This window comes from Barbatula barbatula, assembly GCF_947034865.1.
Source record: "Barbatula barbatula genome assembly, chromosome: 4".
NCBI classification, from domain to species: domain Eukaryota; kingdom Metazoa; phylum Chordata; class Actinopteri; order Cypriniformes; family Nemacheilidae; genus Barbatula; species Barbatula barbatula.
In genome coordinates, this window is record NC_136768.1 from 2,308,573 (window position 1) to 2,329,196 (window position 20,624).

At 41.2% G+C, this 20,624-nt stretch overlaps 2 protein-coding genes across 2 annotated transcripts; one reads left to right on the plus strand and one right to left on the minus strand.

Moving 5' to 3' along the window:
- Positions 1-751: 751 nt before the first annotated feature.
- On the plus strand, positions 752-18,146 carry utp20 (UTP20 small subunit processome component). Its single transcript, XM_079454950.1, has 62 exons — positions 752-944; positions 1,178-1,258; positions 1,339-1,405; positions 1,510-1,642; positions 1,780-1,968; positions 2,071-2,152; positions 2,233-2,370; positions 2,449-2,598; positions 2,715-2,861; positions 2,965-3,099; positions 3,191-3,268; positions 3,359-3,537; positions 3,797-3,931; positions 4,343-4,431; positions 4,511-4,616; positions 4,706-4,856; positions 4,941-4,997; positions 5,080-5,238; positions 5,331-5,407; positions 5,499-5,578; positions 5,690-5,963; positions 6,070-6,246; positions 6,358-6,448; positions 6,525-6,610; positions 7,163-7,288; positions 7,369-7,535; positions 7,886-8,094; positions 8,177-8,320; positions 8,464-8,543; positions 8,687-8,919; positions 9,003-9,147; positions 9,228-9,315; positions 9,611-9,754; positions 9,828-9,881; positions 9,970-10,122; positions 10,231-10,386; positions 10,645-10,785; positions 10,870-11,007; positions 11,092-11,231; positions 11,314-11,399; positions 11,477-11,793; positions 11,966-12,105; positions 12,588-12,744; positions 12,822-12,920; positions 13,003-13,170; positions 13,250-13,416; positions 13,498-13,639; positions 14,154-14,270; positions 14,378-14,548; positions 14,631-14,759; positions 14,986-15,096; positions 15,215-15,294; positions 15,369-15,438; positions 15,801-15,983; positions 16,069-16,200; positions 16,279-16,411; positions 16,519-16,694; positions 16,785-16,856; positions 16,954-17,268; positions 17,402-17,528; positions 17,617-17,762; positions 17,860-18,146. Exons 1-62 carry the CDS (start codon positions 894-896, stop codon positions 18,013-18,015), a joined length of 8,424 nt encoding a protein of 2,807 aa, XP_079311076.1. The 5' UTR covers positions 752-893; the 3' UTR covers positions 18,016-18,146.
- Positions 17,890-20,085, minus strand: arl1 (ADP-ribosylation factor-like 1). The gene is made up of 6 exons (XM_079454951.1): positions 19,947-20,085; positions 19,455-19,592; positions 19,140-19,221; positions 18,947-19,058; positions 18,689-18,867; positions 17,890-18,608 (listed from the first exon to the last, which is right to left on the minus strand). Exons 1-6 carry the CDS (start codon positions 19,948-19,950, stop codon positions 18,578-18,580), a joined length of 546 nt encoding a protein of 181 aa, XP_079311077.1. The 5' UTR covers positions 19,951-20,085; the 3' UTR covers positions 17,890-18,577.
- Positions 20,086-20,624: the final 539 nt, after the last annotated feature.

Here is a 20,624-nt window from a genome sequence, read left to right on the forward strand (position 1 = left end):
CAGAGAGGGTTGAGTCCAAGTCAATACATAGACCAGAGAGGGTTGAGTCCAAGTCAATACCTAGACCAGAGAGGGTTGAGTCCAAGTCAATACATAGACCAGAGAGGGTTGAGTCCAAGTCAATACCTAGACCAGAGAGGGTTGAGTCCAAGTCAATACATAGACCAGAGAGGGTTGAGTCCAAGTCAGAGTCCACATAAGGTTGGGTGGGTCTGAAACAAGAATATGTTCAATATTTGGTGGAAACAAAACTGGCACCAAGCTCATAGAGTGCATTAAATATACCATGGCATGTACACTGTGTTTTATGTACTTAGACTGATTAGTTAAGAAATATTATTAGTTGAGAGTAAAAAACTCCACATAGTAAGTGATGTAAAGGTCATTTTATTACAATTATGACTTCTCCCTCTGCAAAGATATGTCCAAAAGATGTAATTTTTACATCTTAGAGTCGAGACCGAGTCAAAATGCATGACAAGACCAAGCTCATTAAAATATGGCCTCTAGTCCGAGTCTCGACCTCAGCACTGAAATCCTGTATAAGTTATCATTCATTGATAGCTTATTATTTTAACGAATGTAGTTTACTAATGTGAACAAATGAAACCTTATTGTTTCCAAGTTGAAATGTTTAAATACTATACAACATATATATATTTCTTATAATGTAACATCAGAAAAGGAAATTATTTTATAGTCATTTATTTTGAAAGATGTGCTTTTCTTTTGAAAAGTAATAAAAGTCAGCGCATTGCCCGTGATGCGTCATTCAAGATGGCGGCCTCCTTACACGGCATGTGTATCAACAACTTCAACACAGCCATTCACTTCTATTTTGCTAGTTACTAGTTTTTGTATTACGGTTTTTGGTTGTCTAATAATACAACAAAATGAAGCTGAAAACAAAGCCCGCGTCGCATAAGTCAGAAAATACTTTCCGAGTAAGTTTATTTTATAAGTAGAATATACAGCTCGTGCTCGAGACCACGCGTCACGCTGTCGAAATTTGTTTTATTTCTCACACATTACACACTTGCTTTTGTGTCGGTACTTACTGTAGAGTCGCAATTACACAATATTTCTGAATTATGTGGCAAAATGATGTGATTTTTTTCAACCGTGAATTTTGTAGAATTGAATGTAAAGTGTCTTATCAATCTCATTCTTGTTTCAGTATCTCACGTTTTCCGAAAGACTCGCGAATGTAAACATAGATGTCATCCATCGCATTGATCGAACGGGAAGCTATGCTGAGGTATGTTGCTTTTAAATAACTCTCTGCTGACATTGTCTAAGAAACAATATAATTCTCATTCTGCTCATTTTCTCTCTTAGGAGGTGGAAACCCACTTCTTTGAGAGTCTAATGAAATGGAAAGACCTCAATTTGACAGAACACTTCAGTAAGTGGCCAAGGTTCTTGTTGGTGTGGCATGTGAGATTTTGTTTATCGGCATTGATGTTCATATCACTTGCATGAGCATTAATCCAGGGATGTGCTTTACAGCTACCTTTCAGCGAGAGGTGTCGAGGAAGAGTCAATCCTTCAACATGCTAGTGTTTCACCAAAATACCATCGTGGAGAGTCTGAAGACGCATCTTTCTGTGAAGAACAGCATGGCTTATCAGCCTCTATTGGAGTAAGAGCAGGTTTAGTTAATACATGCACGTATATCAAGAGACATCAATAAGGCTTGTTGGATTTTTTCAGCAATTATAAAAGTAAAATGGGTGCAAGGCTTTAATAAAGCTTGATAACAATTCTTGTTTCTTTTAGTCTTATAGTTCAGCTTGCCCGGGACCTCCAGATGGACTTTTACCCCCACTTCTCTGATTTCTTCATCATCATCACATCTTTGTTAGACAAACAGGACACTGAGGTGTTGGAATGGGCTTTCACCTGTCTGTCGTACCTTTACAAATACCTCTGGAGGATGATGGTAAAGGATATGGACAAGATTTACAGGTGAGAAAACTGCTCAAAAGGTTCAAATGGACAAAATCAAACATACCAAAATGATGACGTGACTGCGTACATGCTTTATATGTATTTTTTTTTTCAAATCAGTCTTTACAGTAAACTTTTGGCTCACAAGAAGGATCATATCCGTAACTTTGCTGCTGAGAGCTTTTCTTTTTTGATGAGAAAAGTAAGTCTTTACCATTCCTTCTAACTTACTTTGAAAATGAGAAGTCGGTAGGCTAAATGTGCCCGTCTCTTCTTCCACAGGTTGTAGACCATGAAGCTCTGTTTACACTCATGTTCTCCAACCTGTCTGAGCATCCTCAGAAGGTCAAAGGAGTAGGTCAGCTGATCTTTGAAATGTGTCGTGGAGTCCGCAACATGTTCCACTCCTGTGCCGCTACAGTAAGATCATTGTTCCAGAAAGCCAAGACAACTAGCATTTACTCTGTCAGAGGGAATTAATGACACGCTTATTTTCAGGCCCTTCCAGTGGTGCTGAAGAAACTTGGACCAGTCGACACGCAGGATGTCTCTTTGGACTCCGTTAAAGAAGCTCTGGATCAAATGGTCGAGTCTTCAGCCAACTATGTTGATCGAGAACATCTAGTGCCGCTTTGGGATGCCTTACATGTGAGGAGATGTGTTCTAACCTTCTTCAAAATAACAGGAACTTGTGTTTATGATCCAGTTCTTAATGTACTGTGTTTGTTGTCTTTGCTTTTGGCACATCGACTCGCTGTTTGCAGGGCTCTCTGAAAGAAGTTCTTGAAAAACTAGAAGCGAGCAATGCCAACCAGGCTAATGAACACTTGGAGAGGCTTTTGTATATCTACCACACCCTGGTGGAGCATCGCCAAGGAGTGAAGATCACAAATCCACCGTCGGTCTGTGAGGTGAGTTTGTGTGCTTCGTTTCTTAAAAGATTAGAAATCATATCTCTCATATGATATATTGTATTATATTTGTATTTAACACCTATGTTTTTGTCACACGTAGACGCTTCTTCATCTAGTTCAGGCTTCCGGACTCTCGTACTCCTCGTGCAGACTATTATTGCAAGTGGTCACTTCTTTTCTTATGGGGGAGAATCTGTCATTACCCGCTAGCAGTATCCAGGATCTAGTAAAAAAGGTATGTTCAGTCTTAACCTGCACAAATGTTTGTGTGTCCTTCTGATATCCTGTGCTCCCGATGATCTAATTTCCTCTCCGGTCACTCTCAGGTCTTCAATAGCGGAATAGACAGAGACCTCATTTTAGCGTTTTCTGAAGAAATGTTTGATATGAAACAGTTTGAGCAGGTATGATTGTGTCGATAAAGCATCTTTAAGATTAACTTCTGTCCGTTTTAATATTACTCTGATGGATCTACTATATGTATGTTCCGGTAGTTGTTCTTGCCAAGTTTGCTTGTGTATGTTGAGCGAATCTTCTACGCCGAAGACTCTGTGAACAAGCATCTGGTTCTGGAATTGTTGGTCAGACTGATTCTGTCCAAAGCTCCGCCCCCCACAGACGGCTCCATGGCTTTTGAGAAGTACCCATTGGTCTTTACTGGGCAGCACCTCAGGTATGAGCTCGGCTAAAGTGCTGCGAGCTTATGATGATTAGGATTTGTTTGCAAAAACATATACATTTAAAAAAACATGTTTTATAGTGCCGTCCAAGTAATACAAATCAAACTGCTGTTTTTAAGTAATAGTAACTCAAACAATACAGCTTACCAACACAATTTAGAACATTATTTTTGATTTTTTTTCAAAACACATTTTTGCAAATGAACTCTTTACAAAAAAAAAGTTAAGTGACCTATGATAATTCTGTTTTAGATCATCTGGACCTGAAAGAGACCAGCATGTGTCTGTTCCCCAGATGATTATGTCTTTCATAGACGTCCCTGTGGACCAACCGCTTTCTGATCTTTCTCTTCCTTGGGCTGCGTTGGTGTTGCTTCCACATGTCAGGTAAAATTATTTTTCAACCCAGAATCCTGTGGGTATCAAGTGCAATATTCTTGCATAGGTAATATTTAATTTGACACAATATAATTATATGGTCTTGAAATGCACATTATTGACCCAGTATAATCTAGAGTATTCATTTTGTTTGGTGTATTCTGATTTTAAAGATGGAAATGTTTAGAAAACAATAGCTTTAGATTTTAATGTGTTGTTAATTGTATATTAACACCTTTAATACCACTTGCAGACTTTTCCAGAAATAACAAAAAATCCGGCCTAGATTCTGCCTGGCTCTGCAATTGTGTTTTGTCTAATAACATTTTCGTTTTAGTCCAAGCCATTTTTTATTACAAGTTATAGGCTAAAAGAAGTAGTTCAGTATTTGTGATATAATGCCAAGATGTTGTTTTGCAGACCTTTAGAAGCAGCGAGAGTTATAGCGGCAGTGACCAGTCTGCTGAACAGATTACTGGGTGAAGTGTGCAGTGAAACCCTGGGCAGAGGTCGGTAAAGTCTGTGTAATAGAAATGTCAACTTTGTAAGGTGTATTGAGATCCTAACCCTGTAATTCTGTCGTCTCAGGTGGTCTGTTTGTAGCCCGACAGGCCCTTAGCACACTGCTGAGTTTCAAAGAGACGGCAGTGGTGTTATCATTACTTCCAGTAGAGCTGGTCAGAGGCATCATAGAGTACGTGTCTCAATAAAAAACACAATTATCTGCGTCAAAACATTATTTTTGGATAATAAGGTTTATTTTTGTGTTTGTGCATATTTCAGAAAATTCCCAACAGATCTTTCAGCGCTGTTGCTGGGAGATCTGTACTACACCAGACTTTCCCTAAACGGTTGCTCCTCGCAGCTTTCCCATGATTCCCTGCTGGATTTATATCATGTTCTTCATTCCAATTTTTCCTCCAACTTGTCTAAGGTAAAGAGTAACACAGTGTGTGTTATCACTTCTCTGTGAGCAGTTTTGCATTTACAAATTATAATCGTTCTCTGTTCTCTATAGATTCGTCTACTGACTTTGAGAATTATGTCAAACTTTGAGGCTGATCTCCCAGCGCAGGTAATGATTTTTGTTACACATTGCTGTAAACAGATATCCACAGATGTGTTAATAAATATAACTTTGGGTTTTTTTTCTTCAGGGAGAGGACAGCTCAACCGTACAGACGGTGTTTTCCATCTGTCTGCAAGCAGAGCTAATTCCAGCCACCGTTCAGGACTACAGAGAAAAGCTGCTACATCTTCGTAAACTCCGTCATGATCTAGTTCAGTCCTGTCTGCCTCGCGGACCTTTCCATGAGGTGGCAAGCTTAACCTTTAATAAATGCATTTAACCGGTGTGTGAATGACTTGAAAAGTGTTGTCTTAATGAATTTATTGTTTGTTTTTACAGGCTCCTCTCCGTTATCTTATTGCAATGCTGTTTGTGAATTTCCAACCTTTGTGGGATCCTGTTATTGATCTGCTGGTGTAAGTGCAACACTGATGCTTACGTTTTTTTCTCTCTCTCTCCCCATTATTTTGTGTTGATTTGTGGTTTAATGTTTTTTTATTGGTCCAGGTCACATGCTAAAGAAATGGACAATAAGTCATTCTGGAAGGTGTATTGTGAACATCTGGAGATGGTTGCTGGTTTAGCTGGTGAGTTTGTTTTAAAATAAGGCACCCAGTTTCTTTTGCTCATACATCCTGGAAAATAATTACATTATATGCTTTTTAAATAAACATGATCGCATGCTATTCGGTTCTCAGAGCAAGAGCTGCAATTGGAGGAGGAGGAGGAAGATGATGAGGATGATGGAAATAATCGAGCCGTAGTGCGGATAAGAGGCCCGGGAACAGATGTGATTGACAGCGGTGATGTTGGAGTTCTGTTTCTAGAACAGCTGGACCAGATATCAGATCCCAGCGAGCGAACAGACTTCACAAACTTCCGCAATCTGCTGTGGCGAACCATGGCCCAGGTTCCAGACAGAGTGGAGCCACGCAGCCGAGAGCTCAGCCCGTTACTGCTGCGCTTCATCAGGTGCATGGAACGGGCAAACGGCCTGTCTGACCAACGCTGAAAGTTACACTCAAACGGACAAAGTTCCCTATAAAAACCTGTTGTTTGTGATTTCTGTTTACGGCAGTAATGAGTTCTACCCGGCCGACCTGCTAGTGGCTCCCACCCAAAACTTTCTGAAGAGGATCAGCTCTTCATCAGAACAGGAGATGGCTGAGGATGATGATGCTGACATGGAGGATGAAGAAAATGAGGATAATTCCAAACACTCCAAGAGGAAAGTGCCAAGAAGAGCAGCTGCCAAGTAAGTGAAAATCTGATCCTCTAACAACTCTCTTATTCATCTGTTGACCTACTTAAAGAATTTCAATTTATATATATATTTAACAAACAACTTTATTTTTTATTTTTAAAGGCAACTCATTGCTCACCTGAAGGTCTTCTCCAAATTCACCAACCCCAGATCTTTGTACCTGGAGCCGAGCTTATACAAACTGTACACAGAGGTGAGTTTTTCCAGCTTCGCATCATCGTTGCAGTGTGAACGTCTATGAAACTAATCTCATTTCTTAAAATTTACAGCTACTATGTCATAAAGACCAACAAATGCAGAAAATAGCATTGGACTGCTTGATGACATACAAAGACCCAAACATTGTTCCATACAAGTGAGTGCCAGTATTCATTGTCAGGTCTTTGCTGGCTTTGCTCATAATTTTTCTTTCCAGAAACAATAATAACTGTGTTTATCAGGATGAGGTGGAGTAAGTAGGTCACCGTCTGAATAGAAAGCCTTATATCCAGAGCTGAGAGTGATGTTATCTACAGTAAAGCTCTTGGGTTTCTTCTAACTGGTTCAGGGTTGGATCCGGATCGGTTGCCTCAGGAAGTCTTTTAGTCTATTATGATATTCATTTCACATCTCTTGAGTTGTTCACTTTTGATATTTTGTACCAGGGAAAATACTTTGAGGCTTGTCTTGCTGACCTAATTTTTAGATTTATGTGAGGAAATGTTATAAGGAAGAATAGAACTTCCTAACCTTGTTTTTGTTATGCTTTCGAACGTTAATTTCCCAGATTAAAACATAATTTATAAATACCAATTGATGGCTTGAAGAATCACTGAGAGACCTTTTCTAAACTTTGCCGTAGCACTGATGTTCCTCATTAGTTTAATTTATGTCCATAATGATTGACGTATTTTCTCATTATTTACAGAGTTAACCTGGAGAGGCTTTTGGACGACAAGTATTTCAAAGATGAAATTGTCCACTTCAACATTGCAGACGAGGGAACGGTGGTGCAGACCTCACACCGACCTCAACTCATCCCCATGCTCATGAGGTGCGTTCACACACACGATTCGTGTGACAATCTTGCATCCTCTCCAAGAGTAAATGTGATGCTGAGTGGTTATTCTGCAGGATTTTGTATGGGCGGATGCGCACCAGGATTGGTAATAAGTTTCAGGGGAGGTCGGCCGCGACCTCACGCTCGTCCATAGTGCTGCGTTTCCTGGCGGGATGTCAGCCGGAGGAGCTGGGCATGTTCATAGATCTTCTGCTGGAACCTGTTCATCACCATGCCGAAGGTAACCCCTTACATGCCTTTTAATGCTGCCTTTAAGTGATGATGAGAGCAGGTGAGGTAGGTGAACTGATGAGGATGCAAACAAGGGGGCGGAGCTTACAGACTCCAGATAGAGGAGCACATGGCACACATACATCAACAAAAAACCCAGAAAGGAAACTGAAGTCTTACAGATGTGTTAGTAGTGTCCAGACATCGTCCTACAAACACAGAAATACATTAACTCAAAAGACAGAACTGACGTCACATGGCCTGACAATACACCCAAAATAAATGCCTGAAAGTTGTGAGGGTTTTTGTCACCCATTATCTTAAAACACACTCCTGTTTACGCTCTTCATCGATGACCAGGTCCGTGTTTAGCGGCGGTGGAGCGGGCCGTAGACGAGACGGATCCATCCGCCGCTCTGCCTGTGGGTCGGCTGCACAGCTTGCTCAACATCATCGACATCATCATCCATAAACTGGGTCACCTCATCCATATCCACCTGCCCAAAGTTCTGCAGATTCTGCTCTGCATCACAGCCTCTGTCTCCTTCCTACTGGATCATAGGGATCAGGTGAAAAATAAAACATTTCTTATATACTCAGTTGGAGTTTTTGGGGTACTGATGTCCCGTGTTGTTCTCTGTGTTGCCGTAGCTGACGACCGGTTGCATCAGCCCTCTGAAGAACTTGCGTCGGCTGGGAATTCTGCACATACAGGACTTCATTGAAGGCTTTGAGTCTTACAGCTTCACTGCAGATGAGCTGGATGCTGTGTTTGAAGCGGTGGTTTGGCCTCAGGTTTGTGTGTGTTTGTTTGAGAGACAAATATTTTACACCACGCTAGAAAAAGTCAGACCTTAAGCATCACAAAGCATCTAAAACTTTTCAGGGCAGTTCTCAGACCATCTCATTCAGATTATTGTGCGTGTTTTGGTTATCAGGTTTGTCGTCTGCCGACTGAAAGCCCTTATGCACCAACTCCACTCCTGAAGCTCATCTATGTCTGGAGCCGAAATGCAAGGTGACTTCATTATTGAAGAGCCAGTCGGCTTTTAGGTTGCAAGAGAAAAAATCACAATGGTTTTTATTAGGATTATATCATTTAATGTTATTTGGATGTTATTTGTTTTATTATAAATAACATACTCCCATCTTTTCTTTCAGATTTTTTCCTTTGCTTGCCAAGCAGAGACCCGGCCACCCCGAGTGTGACATTCTCCTTAACTTTTTTTCTCTGCTCTCTGTCAAAAACGTGTCTCCCAACACTGTGGCCATGGTGATGGACATGGCCGAGAGTCTGCTGATCACTCCGGACTTCGAACCCACCGAGAACGAGTCCGAGCTGATCGTGAACAACTGTGTGATCCCGGAGGCCGAGCCGAGCTCTGACAGCACAGGTACTGTGAGCCGAGCCCTCGCGGTTTGTACCGGTATTTGGTTTGTTTGACTTGATGCATATCTCTCTCTCTTGTTTCTGTAGAATCTTTGATGGTGGGTTGCCGTCTGCTGCTCCCTCATGTTTCTGTGGTTCTTCAGTACCTAAGCAGCGTCGTGAGGAACTCCGAACGGCTCAAGAAGAAAAAGTTCAGAACTCAAGTGAGCAAAGAGCTCAACGTCCTCTCAAAGTATGTCTGTTTTTGTATGTGCGTTTTAACGGATGTTCTGTGGGCGAAACTGTTGTTTAAAATTTTTTGTTCGGTTTCAGGATCAGCAGGTTTGTGACCGATAAGCAACAGAGCTCAACGCTAATCAGTTTACTTCTGCCTTACCTTCACAAGCCAAACACTGCTCAGGTGTGTAAACTTGATTAAAATGACTGTAGTTTTTCTGTGCCCCACACTCAACCCATTGTCCCTGATAAAATTGTAAAACATTTTTTTTTAAATTAGTGAAATTAAACTATTTATTCTCACCAGCTGTTCGGAAATATTTTTCTGAATAATTTGTGTGCAATAAAAGGTCCAATCTGTAACTTTTGCATCTTATTTACCATTTCTGTTTTGTTTATTTTTAACCCAGACTTATAATATAAAATTTGTAATTGATTATTAACGGTAAAACTTATCTCATTACATAATTTTCCTTTAGGAAACAGAGTTGGACATTCTCGGTACGGTGCAGAACTTACTGCGGCAATGCTCGGATCCCCACGTGTTCCTCAAACCTCTCTGTAAACTTTGCTCCGTCATCCACGACAAAGTCCCGCGTCAGGCTTTGTGCGAGGTGTTCAAGGTCAGTTTCAACACATACTTTATATATCTGTCCTCTTTAAAACCTTCCTGATGGAACTCTGCTCTCCAAACAGACCCTGTCGGACCTGAATGGCGACCTTACGTACATCAAAGACCTTGTCATTGAGGTAAACGCTCATTATAACATTCAGAAAAAAAAGATTTTCTTTCATTAAATTTTCCTTTATGTGCAACTGTGTCTCTTCTCTACGCCAGCTCAGCGCATTTGACAGTCGACATCTAGATGAGATTCACTTCGATGTTCGACTGGCGGCTTTCCAGAATGCCAACAAGTACATTAAAGAGATGAGCACGCTGGATCTCAACTACCTGAGCGCTGTCATGCACAACTGCTTTCACTCTATAGAGGTGATACAGCAATCTCTTCCGTTCATTTCTTAAATCACATAATGGATCTTTTTGGCCTTCTTTGGAACATGACCTACATTGAATGCTCTTTTCTTTTTTTCGTCACAGATCGGCGACATGTCTTTGGCTGACTGCGCCACCATGTGTCTGTCAGTGGTAATGACACAGCTCGCCTCAGTCGGATGTCCAAAAGTGGAATACAGAGAGATTGTGCAGTGCACAATACTAGATGCAGTGCGCAAGGGTTTAAAGAGCAAGACTGAGGTACAAACGCCCAAACAGATCCTGACTCTTTCTTATGTAGGATGCTTGTAACCAAACAGTACTTGGCCTATCATAGTAGGGAAAATAGTTTTATAAATTTTGTTCTGTTGAACAAAAAATTAGATTTTTTTCAGAAATGTCTCGTGGTTGCAACTCAATTGGTGGACAATGTTGTTTAGTTTGCAATGTTCTTCAAAAAATCGTATTTTGTGTTTCTTTTCATTTTCGATCTCATTATTTCAACTCTTTTTTTTTCAGAGTGTGAGAAACGATTTCACCACAGTTCTGGCCAGTCTTATCAAGACCTTCCCCGACCGATCAGAGTTTCGTGACCTGGTGCAGCTGACGGATCACAACGATCCAGAGTCCGATTTCTTTGAGCATATGAAACACATCCAGGTAACATCAGGACGCTTGCTTTCGCCATCCCACAGTGTGGAGAATTCCTGTAAACCGTTGTGACGTTATTCACATACGTTTCAGATGCACAGGAGGGGACGAGCGCTCCGAAAGTTCGCCAAGCAGCTGACCGAAGGCACGGTTGTGATGTCTTCACGCGCCATGCAGAATTACATCATGCCTTATGCCATGATCGCTCTGTTTGACGAAAAGCTGCTGATGGTCTGTTCGTCAGTTTTTTGTCAGTTTTTTCATCACTGCTGTTTTATTGTCGGTTTTAAAACGATAAATAATTTTGTGTCCCAGTATGAGCCCATGACAACAGCCGCAGTGGAGCTGATTGGTGCCGTATGCAAACGTCTGTCCTGGTCTCAGTATTTGTACTACCTCAAGCAATTCGTCCATATACTACAGATGGGATTAACGGAACAAAAACTAGCTGTCAGGTACACATAGTGCGGTTGTGTGCCTTTGTTGACGATCACATATTTTTCTTTTAAAACTTCGCTGGATTTTTTGTCGTTGCAGCTTGCTGGTGACCGTTCTTGAGGCCTTCCATTTTGACCACCAGACCCTCAGTAAAGAAGTCGAAGCTGCCAAAAACAGAACGACAGGTTGGTTTGTCACCTTGAGACAGTCATCGTATGCTTGTTCATCTGCATGGTGTTTAATTGTGGTTGTTTTGTATCAGAGCCTGTTGTTGTGGAGGAAGAGGCTAAAGACGAGGAGGCAGAAACCATGGAGATGAACGAAAGCGATGATGAGGATGCCATGGAAACGGATGATGCGGGAGCGTCTGCTTCCAGGACAACGAATGCCATGGATACCGAAACACAAGTGTCTGTCAATGCAAAAGAGGGCAAAGAGAGTCAGGCGAAGAAAGCGCCCCCTGTTGTCAGCAGTGGACTTCCTCAGAGTCAGCAAGATCTGGAGGCGCTGATTTCCTCCATTCATCAGACGGTCACTCAGAGCGTCCTGCCTAAACTTCACAAGTGCCTCATTGCAAAGGTCAGAGCTCCCTCATCCTCCTCAATATTGTCGGTTTTCATTATAAAAATATTTAAGGAAATGTGATGGATGCATATAGTTGTACATTAAAGCCAATCAGTCTCGCTCTGTTTCTGTGAAACAATTTCATAGGAGCTCTGGAATCATTTGTTTGCCGTTGCGTTTGTTTCAGGTAAAACGTGACGAAGAGCACAAGACTGTGAAGTCTAAGGAGGTGATGGACGAAGAAGTGGTCCGAGTTCCCATCGCCTTCGCTATGATTCAGCTCATGAGGTCTCTACCGCAGGACATCATGGAGGCCAACTTACCTGGGTGAGAGAGTGCATTTTTGTGCACATGCTAGAGAAATCAAGTGTTTCTCAAATTCAGTAATTCATACTTAAAGAAACGGTTCACCCAAAAACAATTAATTTAGTCTTCATTTACTCGCCCTTGAGTTGTTCCAAATCTGTATAAATTGATTTGTTCGGATGAACACAAAGAAAGATATTTGGTAGAATGCTTGGAACCAAACAGTTTTGGTACACCATTGACTACCATAGTAGGAATAATTGCTTGTACATACATTTATTGTTCTGTTTAAGAACCGTTGTGGAGCACTTTTGACAAACATTGTCATTTTCCCTACTATGGTAGTCAATGTTAGCCAAGATCTGTTTGGTTACAAGCATTTGTTCAAATATCTTTCTATCGGGTTTAACCAAACTGAGAGTTGGTAAATTAAGACAGAGTTTTTGGGTAAACTGTTCCTTTAACGTTCGTTTCACTTTTTTTTGTTATATATCTGTTATTAGTGTCCTGCTGAGAGTGTGCGTTCACCTGAAGAGTCGTTTCGAGGAGATCCGTGATGTAGCTCGAAGCACTTTGGTGAAGATTATAGAGACGCTGGGACATCAATACCTTCATTATCTGCTCAGAGAGATGAAGGGTGTCCTAGTGAAGGGCTATCAGGTAACATTCATGTTTAAGCACATAAGAAGTGTATACTGTGCAGTGTGTTTTTGTACAAAATGTTATTTGCTTTTCAGGTCCATGTGCTGACCTTCACCGCGTACCAATTACTCTCCATCCTGAGTCCATCCTTGACCGGAGGAGATCTCGATCCGTGCATGGACTTGCTCATCACGGTAAAGCCTCAGTGTTGTTTTTCTTCAAACAAACAGTCGAGTGTTTGGATTTTCATGGGCTAACTCGCTCTTCCCTGACCAGATCTTTAACAACGAGCTGTTTGGGGACGTTGCCGAGGAAAAGGACATCAAAGGAATCTGTTCCAAAGTGATGGAAGCCCGTCACAACAAGAGCTTCGACGCGTATGAGTTAATGGCACGGTTTTGCAGTCAAGAGCGCATTGTTCACCTCATCTTACCCCTCAAGGAGGTAAACAACCGTTTGACACCCGCCCCATTGAAAGCTCAGTTTAAAGTGAGATTAAAACGATTTATTTTCCATTTTTCAGATACTGGAGAACACCGTCAGTTTAAAGGTGTCCAAGCGAGTGCACGCTGTGTTCAAGAGAATCGTGGCTGGTCTTCTAGTGAATAAGAGCATGAGTCCTCAGTCCATCCTTCTGCTTAGCCACGGCCTCGTGAGCCAAAGTCTCCCGCTCATCACCGGCAAAAACAAGTATGAAACGATGCGTGTGTGAAAACGTTGGTGTCGTAATTCGCACGAGATCTGAGATTTTTAAACAGTTTCTTTTTCCAGAGAGAAGATCCTTCCCCCTCCGGACCCTCGGCTGCCTCCGCCGAGCTGCTTGCTGCTGCTGCCCACACCCAAGAGGGGCGGAGTCAGAGCCGCCATTAATAGCAAAACCAACACGCACATCCTGGTGGAAACGGGTCTAAGCGTAAGACAATCTAAACCTTTGTGTCAACTGTAAAAAAAACTTTTGAGCTGCTTTCAGTCTGTAGTTTGGTGATTCGCTCCAGTCCGGCGCATCTAATAGAGTAAATAGCGATGAAGACCTTCACTACAGACCCCATGAACACCAGTTTTATAACACCAGTCATAGACTTGTACTCTCATTGTTTGTGCTTATATTCAAACTTCATTGTTATACTTCCTAGTGTATACATATGATATAGCCAGAAGATGAATAAATAATAAATCTCATTGTCAGAACTATATTAGAAGATATATTTTGAATATTGTGAGCATTCAAATAAATAGTCTAAGAAAAATGAGATATAAGAATAGAATTATAATGGAAGATTGTTACCGTGAAATATATTGTTAACCGTAAAATAAATGTACTCATTTCGTGAAATACATTTTTGGTCATTCCGCCTATCCCTACGTGAAAATATAAAATACATTTCAGAAAATATATTTAGTGTTGTTTCTGAAATCACTTCTCACAGTTGCTCTACTGCAGTCTGAAGACGTCAAAAGTGAACTCATCTGTGGTGTCAGTGAAGGAGATGTTGGATCCGTTTGTGTCTCTCCTTCTGGACTGTCTCAGCTCGATGCACGTAAAGGTCTGAAATACCTTCCTGTCTTCAAGTTAATAAGCGTTCCCTGCTTATCTGTCTCCGTGATTTTGTTAATACGTCAAAACTGTTTGATATTTACCTATGCACCGCAGGTCATTACAGAAGCCCTTCAGGCCTTCATTTGGATCCTGAAGTTTCCTCTGCCTGCCGTCGAGCAGAATTTCGATCAGCTGACCAAACAGCTCTTCATTCTGCTGAAGGACTACGCCAAAGCAGGAGCAGCTCGCGGTGAGAACTTCCCACTGGTTCAAAACTGCTTCAAGGTATTTGCCTCACCCCTGAGAGACTTCTTTCACCAGTTCTCCATGTTCCCGATGTCAAGTTTTAGTTTATTTTATTTTTTAGGCTATAACAGTTTTGGTGAAGAGTGTGAAGCAGCGTATATCAGAAACACAGCTGCAGGTGCTTCTGGGATACGCAGAAGAGGACATATATGATAACTCCCGACAAGCCACCGCATTTGGTCTCCTGCGGGTAAGTTGAACCCGAATTATCTGCCTTGGTTTGTATAAAACCCTGTGTGCGTGTAGATAGGACTTATTGAACATTTTGTGGGTCATAGTGTAATTGAAATTTTCAAGATTCAATTCTTTTGAATGATACAAAAGGATTTTTCACTGAAGGTTTAAGAAGCGTATATCTCATGTTGGATACTATCACAAGCATCATTGTCTTACGTTTGTGTCTGTTTGTGCTGCAGGCGATTCTCTCCAGAAAACTGGTGGTGCCGGAAATGGAGGATGTGATGAAGAAGGTGGCCAAGCTCTCTGTCAACGGGCCGCACGAACAGGTCCGCATGCGATGCAGACAGGTATGTGCTTATTTTTTTTAACCGTCACTATACTTGCAGAAAAAATACTACTAGGATGACATTATCATACCGATTTTGAGAGGCATATGCGTGAAAAAGTATTTTGTTCCTACTGTAGATCTACCTGAGGTACCTGATGGACTATCCACTGGGGAAGAAACTGAAGAATCATTTTGACTTTATAGTCGCCCAACTCAGGTATATTTTAAGCTAAATGTCTTTCTAATGTCGGTTGTGTCAGTCAAATTAAAGTGTTTTTGTTTTCTTTGCAGTTATGAATATGATACCGGCAGGCAGTCCTCACTTGAGATGCTGGCTTTCATTTTCCAGACATTCCCTCAGGTATCGTCTGACCTGTATGTGCATCACGTTGATTTGTTAAGGTGTTATCACATGGAATAAGAGTTTGGAAACTAAACGGCAAAAATGGGAAACACATAATGTTAATATTGTGTAAATGTGCCGATAGTTCTGAATCTGACCAACAGTTGTACGTTGCTGCAATTTTTGTATTTAACAACATATTAATTTCACACATGAAGAGTTTAACCAATAACAGGTCATTTACATATAGAAGTTTTAAAAAACTGATGAAAATATAAAATATGGTTCTTTTACGGCAGGTAGCTTTTTTCTCTTTTACCAATCAAAATGCAAAATCATTGTTTTGCGTTTTCTTTAACATGAATGATTTCTATTCATAGAATCTCTTGCTGGAGCACTGTGGCCTGTTCTTTGTGCCGTTATCGCTGGTAATGCTGAACGACGATTCGGGCTCTTGTAAGAAAATGGCCGCCCTTGCAGTCAAGTCACTGTTGAGAAAGTTGGATTTGCAGCATCAGAATTCCATGTTTACCTTGGTCAACAACTGGCTAACAGGCGAGAAGGTCAGTTGTGACCCTTGTTTTTCTTAGAAGTTTAGATGAGTTGAATGTTACAGCTTTCAGGATTCGTGTTTTGGGAATATTGCAGGTGGCCCTACGGCGACTGGGAACTCAGATGTGTGGGCTGTTTGCAGAAGTAGAAGGAGAAAAGTTCAACCGAAGACTGGAAGGCCTGATACCCCTGATAGAGAGAGAGATCCACACCTCCAACTTTGATGATGTGAGCGCTGTTTCTGTGTATTGAAACATTTCCGTTTCTTGAATGTTGTATCGTTAAATTGACTGCTGTTTTGATCAGATTGAGGAAGAGGAGGACGAGAAGGCTGCGGATCGACTGTTGTTCTGTTACCTTACTCTTATCATCAAACTCATCAAAGATTGCGCCTTTCTGGAGCTCTCCAAACCTGCCGACCTGCTCGCAAACACCTGGGGTGCGAATACTCACACAAAGGACCAAAGTTTTTTTAAAACATACATTATGAACACGAGATATCAATGTCTCGTGTATATTTTATAACCATATATTGTTTCCGTCCAGGTCATATTGATTCACATCTGAGGTACCCTCACTCTTGGGTTTGGCTGACAGCTTCACAGATCTTTGGTTTGCTGTTTGCTGCTCATAAACCAGAGGATCTGGTGACACAGTGGAGCTCACATAACAATACACAGCCTGTGGCCTCTGTTTTTCTCTTTAACAACTTGGATCAGAAGGCAAGAAACTCAAAGTTTACATGTGCCGTTAAAACATAACTAAGATTCACTGAACTAATCTCACTTTTCCAACTTCACGCTTTGCTTTAGATGAGAGAGCTGGCCTTATCTTTCTGTTACCAACTGCAGTCAAAGTTTCTAGATATTGCTTCCGGGGAGCAGGTGAGAAAACCAGACCAATCCAGATTGAGGCATGACGACTATTGTTAGTTAACCAATCAAAATGTAAAATCATTGTTTTTGTATTTTTTTTCTCAAGGTGATAAAGAACTTGCTCTACGTGGCCAAGGTGATCTACCTCATCTCAGCAGATTCTGATACTGTAACCCAAACTAAGGAACAAGAGGAGGTGAAAGGTATTGAAGAGGGTTTGGAGGAAGAAACGACAGGTAATGCAGAGGAGAATAAAGAGGATGAGGATGATGAAGAGATGGATAAAGAGGAACATCAAGAAGTGCAAGAGCCTGAGGAGCAACAAAATGAGAACAGATGTCCGACACTCCTCTGGGTGATACAGAAACTTTCATTGTTGGCCAAAAGAGAAGCAGCTAACACACCTAAAGTGCCTTTGAAGGTTTGTATGTCTGTACACTTCTAATAGAGGCCAAGTTTAAGGATTGGTTGGAAATGTCTTAGACAACCCTGAGCTTGATATTGTCCATAAGTTGTGTTTTTGATTGTGTCTCTGCCCTGTTTCTTTTTTTCAGAGAACTTGTGTGTTTAAGTTTTTGGGAGCAATAGCTGTGGAACTTGGCAAGGATCGGCTCGGGCCTTATCTGACCACGATTATTGCTCCTCTCTACAGAGAGCTGGACAGCACATATGCAGACCAGGGTAAGATGCCACAATTTAAACCCTTTACGGACAAAACAAGGTCATTTTGAAACGTTAGTATTGATTTGATTTTTATTTCCTTTCTCAGATCCCACACTAAAAAACCTGGCTCAGGAATTGATCGAGTTGTTGAAGAAACTGGTCGGTCTGGAGCGTTTCTCTTTGGCTTTTGCTGCCGTACGGAAAGAGGCAACTCAGAGACGAGCTTCCCGCAAGAAACAAAAGGCCATGCAGGTACGAGCTGCAACATTTTTGTTAAAAACCTTGTCCTAATTACATGTTACAATATTATTAATTGTTTATCAAACTATATTTTTTTAAACCCTGGCAGGCTGTTGTCAAGCCTGACATTGCAGCCAAAAAGAAGATTAAGAAGCAACTTAAGAAAACTGAGACCAAAAAGAGGAAAATTCAAGCTGTGCGTTCAGGACATACAGCAAAGAAACCTAAAAGCAGCTCGGTGAGAGACTTGGCCATAATGAAGTGAATTTCCTGCTGCTTGGAGGTAGTGAGAGAGACTGTTCTCAATCCAGATACCGTAACCCCATGTTGTCCGTATAAATAGATGGATTTGTGTAGTGGTTTTAAATAAAACAAAGTCTGTACGTGAGGCAATACAACTGGACTGCATATTTATTTTGCAGCCATTATGCAGAAGCGCTATCCCCTGTACACGTGCAAATATAAATATGCTGTTACAAATCCAAAGCATACAAATGACAATCAATCTTAAATATCTACCCAGTAAGTATACCAGTTGCACCCACTATTCAGGAAAAAGGCAATTTTACGAAGCAAACACCTCTGACAAGTACAAATGTAGTGAATATTGAAAGAAAATCTACAAAGCATCAATTGACAAGGAGCAAAAGGGGAAAAAAATATTAAAAAATTTGTTGAGTCCAAGAACGCTCCATTCACACATCTGCAACATCTCTGTCCTGGGAGGGGCGTGGCCTTCATTATACCTTCATTGGTCCAAAGGGGCACGCAATAAGAAGTCTCTGAAGTTCACAGATCAGGGTATTTACAAGACCGCTTGCCTGCATTTACTGCTTACTCTTCAGTGACTCCACAAGCCTGCAATGAGACACATTGGCAACAAATAAGCAACGCCTCATGGTTACCACTCGTATAAGTGTATATTTAAGAATAACTACCATTCCATTGCCTCATCCAGACCAGTTCCTTTAGTAGCAGATGTCTTGAAAATCTGCCATTTTCTGTCTTTCAGCGCAGGTAAACCAAGAGCGTTGGCCACCTCAGTAGGGGTCATAGCCTGTTCCATGTCCTGCTTGTTTGCAAATACCACCAGGATGGCTTTCTTCAGTTCCTCCTCCTAATAGAGAAGATATGGTCAAACATTTGTATTGACAACAACAGAATATTCCCAAATATTGTACAGCTATCTGACCAACCTCCAACATGGCCACAAGTTCAGACTTCGAGATTCCCATTCTGTCACGATCACTGCTGTCTACGACATAAATCACAGCATCTGTGTTGGAGTAGTAGCACCGCCAGTACGGCCTGCGGGGGGAAATCAAACCATGAGCTTGGTCTGTTAACAAAATTTTAAAGCAGGAGAATTTCAAAGACGCTGATTATCACCTGATACTCGTCTGTCCACCAAGATCCCACACTTGAAACTTCAAGTTCTTGTATGTCACCGTCTCCACATTAAAACCAATGGCTGTGTGATTGAAAACAGCAAATTAGGTGGCGTTGCATCACATGTATAAACTGTAAGTATATGCTGCCCTTCACGTGCTCTCAGAAACATTAGATAATTCCCATTTCAACCCGTTTACTACTAAATCAAGTATCTGCTAACATTAAAAAAAGTTACATCCGGGTTAAAGTGTGAACTATAGAGTTCCCGAGTGCACGTGAAGGCAGTAGTAGTCCAGTTTAAACAACACATACTGGGAATAGTAGTGACAACTTCGCCCACTTGCAGCCTGTAAAGTATGGTGGTTTTTCCTGCTCCATCCAGACCCAAAATGAGAATTCTCATCTCTCTGGTGCCAAACAGGCCAGAGAAGAGGCTGGAGAAGAAGCCCCCTACGAAAAGATAATGAACAATTGCTACGTTACTCAAGTAACACATCTGATGGTTATTGTGTAAATCATGGGATTATACGGGTAAGTAATGACTATAACGTAAATGCTGATATTCATTACAAACCACGACACATACGATTTTATCAACCTTTAACATTGTCTAGATTCATGAGTTATTTTGTTTTATAGCATGCTAACAAACAAACAAACACCCTAGCATTAGCGTTACTGGTGGTGGAGCGGCAACTTTCACTTGTAAACATACAAAAACGTAGCTTTAAGATCATATTTGTGCTAGTTAGGTTATCTTTTTATAATGCTTGACACAATGTGCTTTAATTCATCCAAACATACCCATTTTGTATTAAATCCTTTACTGTATATTTCCTTCTGAAGGCAGATGCGACCAAACACTTCCGTGCGCGAGCTCCAGAACGACGTGTCACACGAGACACGTGACCTGAACGTGTGCCTTGCTGTTGATTCATGGCCTGCAGATTCGTCAACATTTATCCGCATTAGACGAATCAGCAGATGAAGATGACAAATTATTTTGCACGTGTAACGCTGGATGCACACCAAACGCGTACAATCGCGTTACACGCTCTTTGTTACTTGCGGGAAAAGTGCGATATGTTCGACCTTCGCCGCCCGTTTTGTGTCATTCGCACCGCATGCAGGGAGTTCGCGTCTTAACGTGTCTTTGCAATGACTTTGTAGCTTAATTACATTCGCGTTTGGTGTGAACTCAGTGAAAAAGTTTTAATGTCATAAAAATGCAGTATATTCAATTATTTTTTTATTTTCATTTTATGTATTTTAATGAACAAAATATGCCAGTTATTGTTGAGATTTTGTAATTTTACTGATTTATTTCTGTATTTTGTTTTTATTCATTGTCTGTGTATTCATCTTTTTCGCAATGCCCGAAATGACCAGTTATACCTTTCGTAGGTCCGACGCACATGTAAAAATTGGGCTTTAACCCACACCAGATATAAATAAACATGGTCACATCGTGTTGGATCTTTT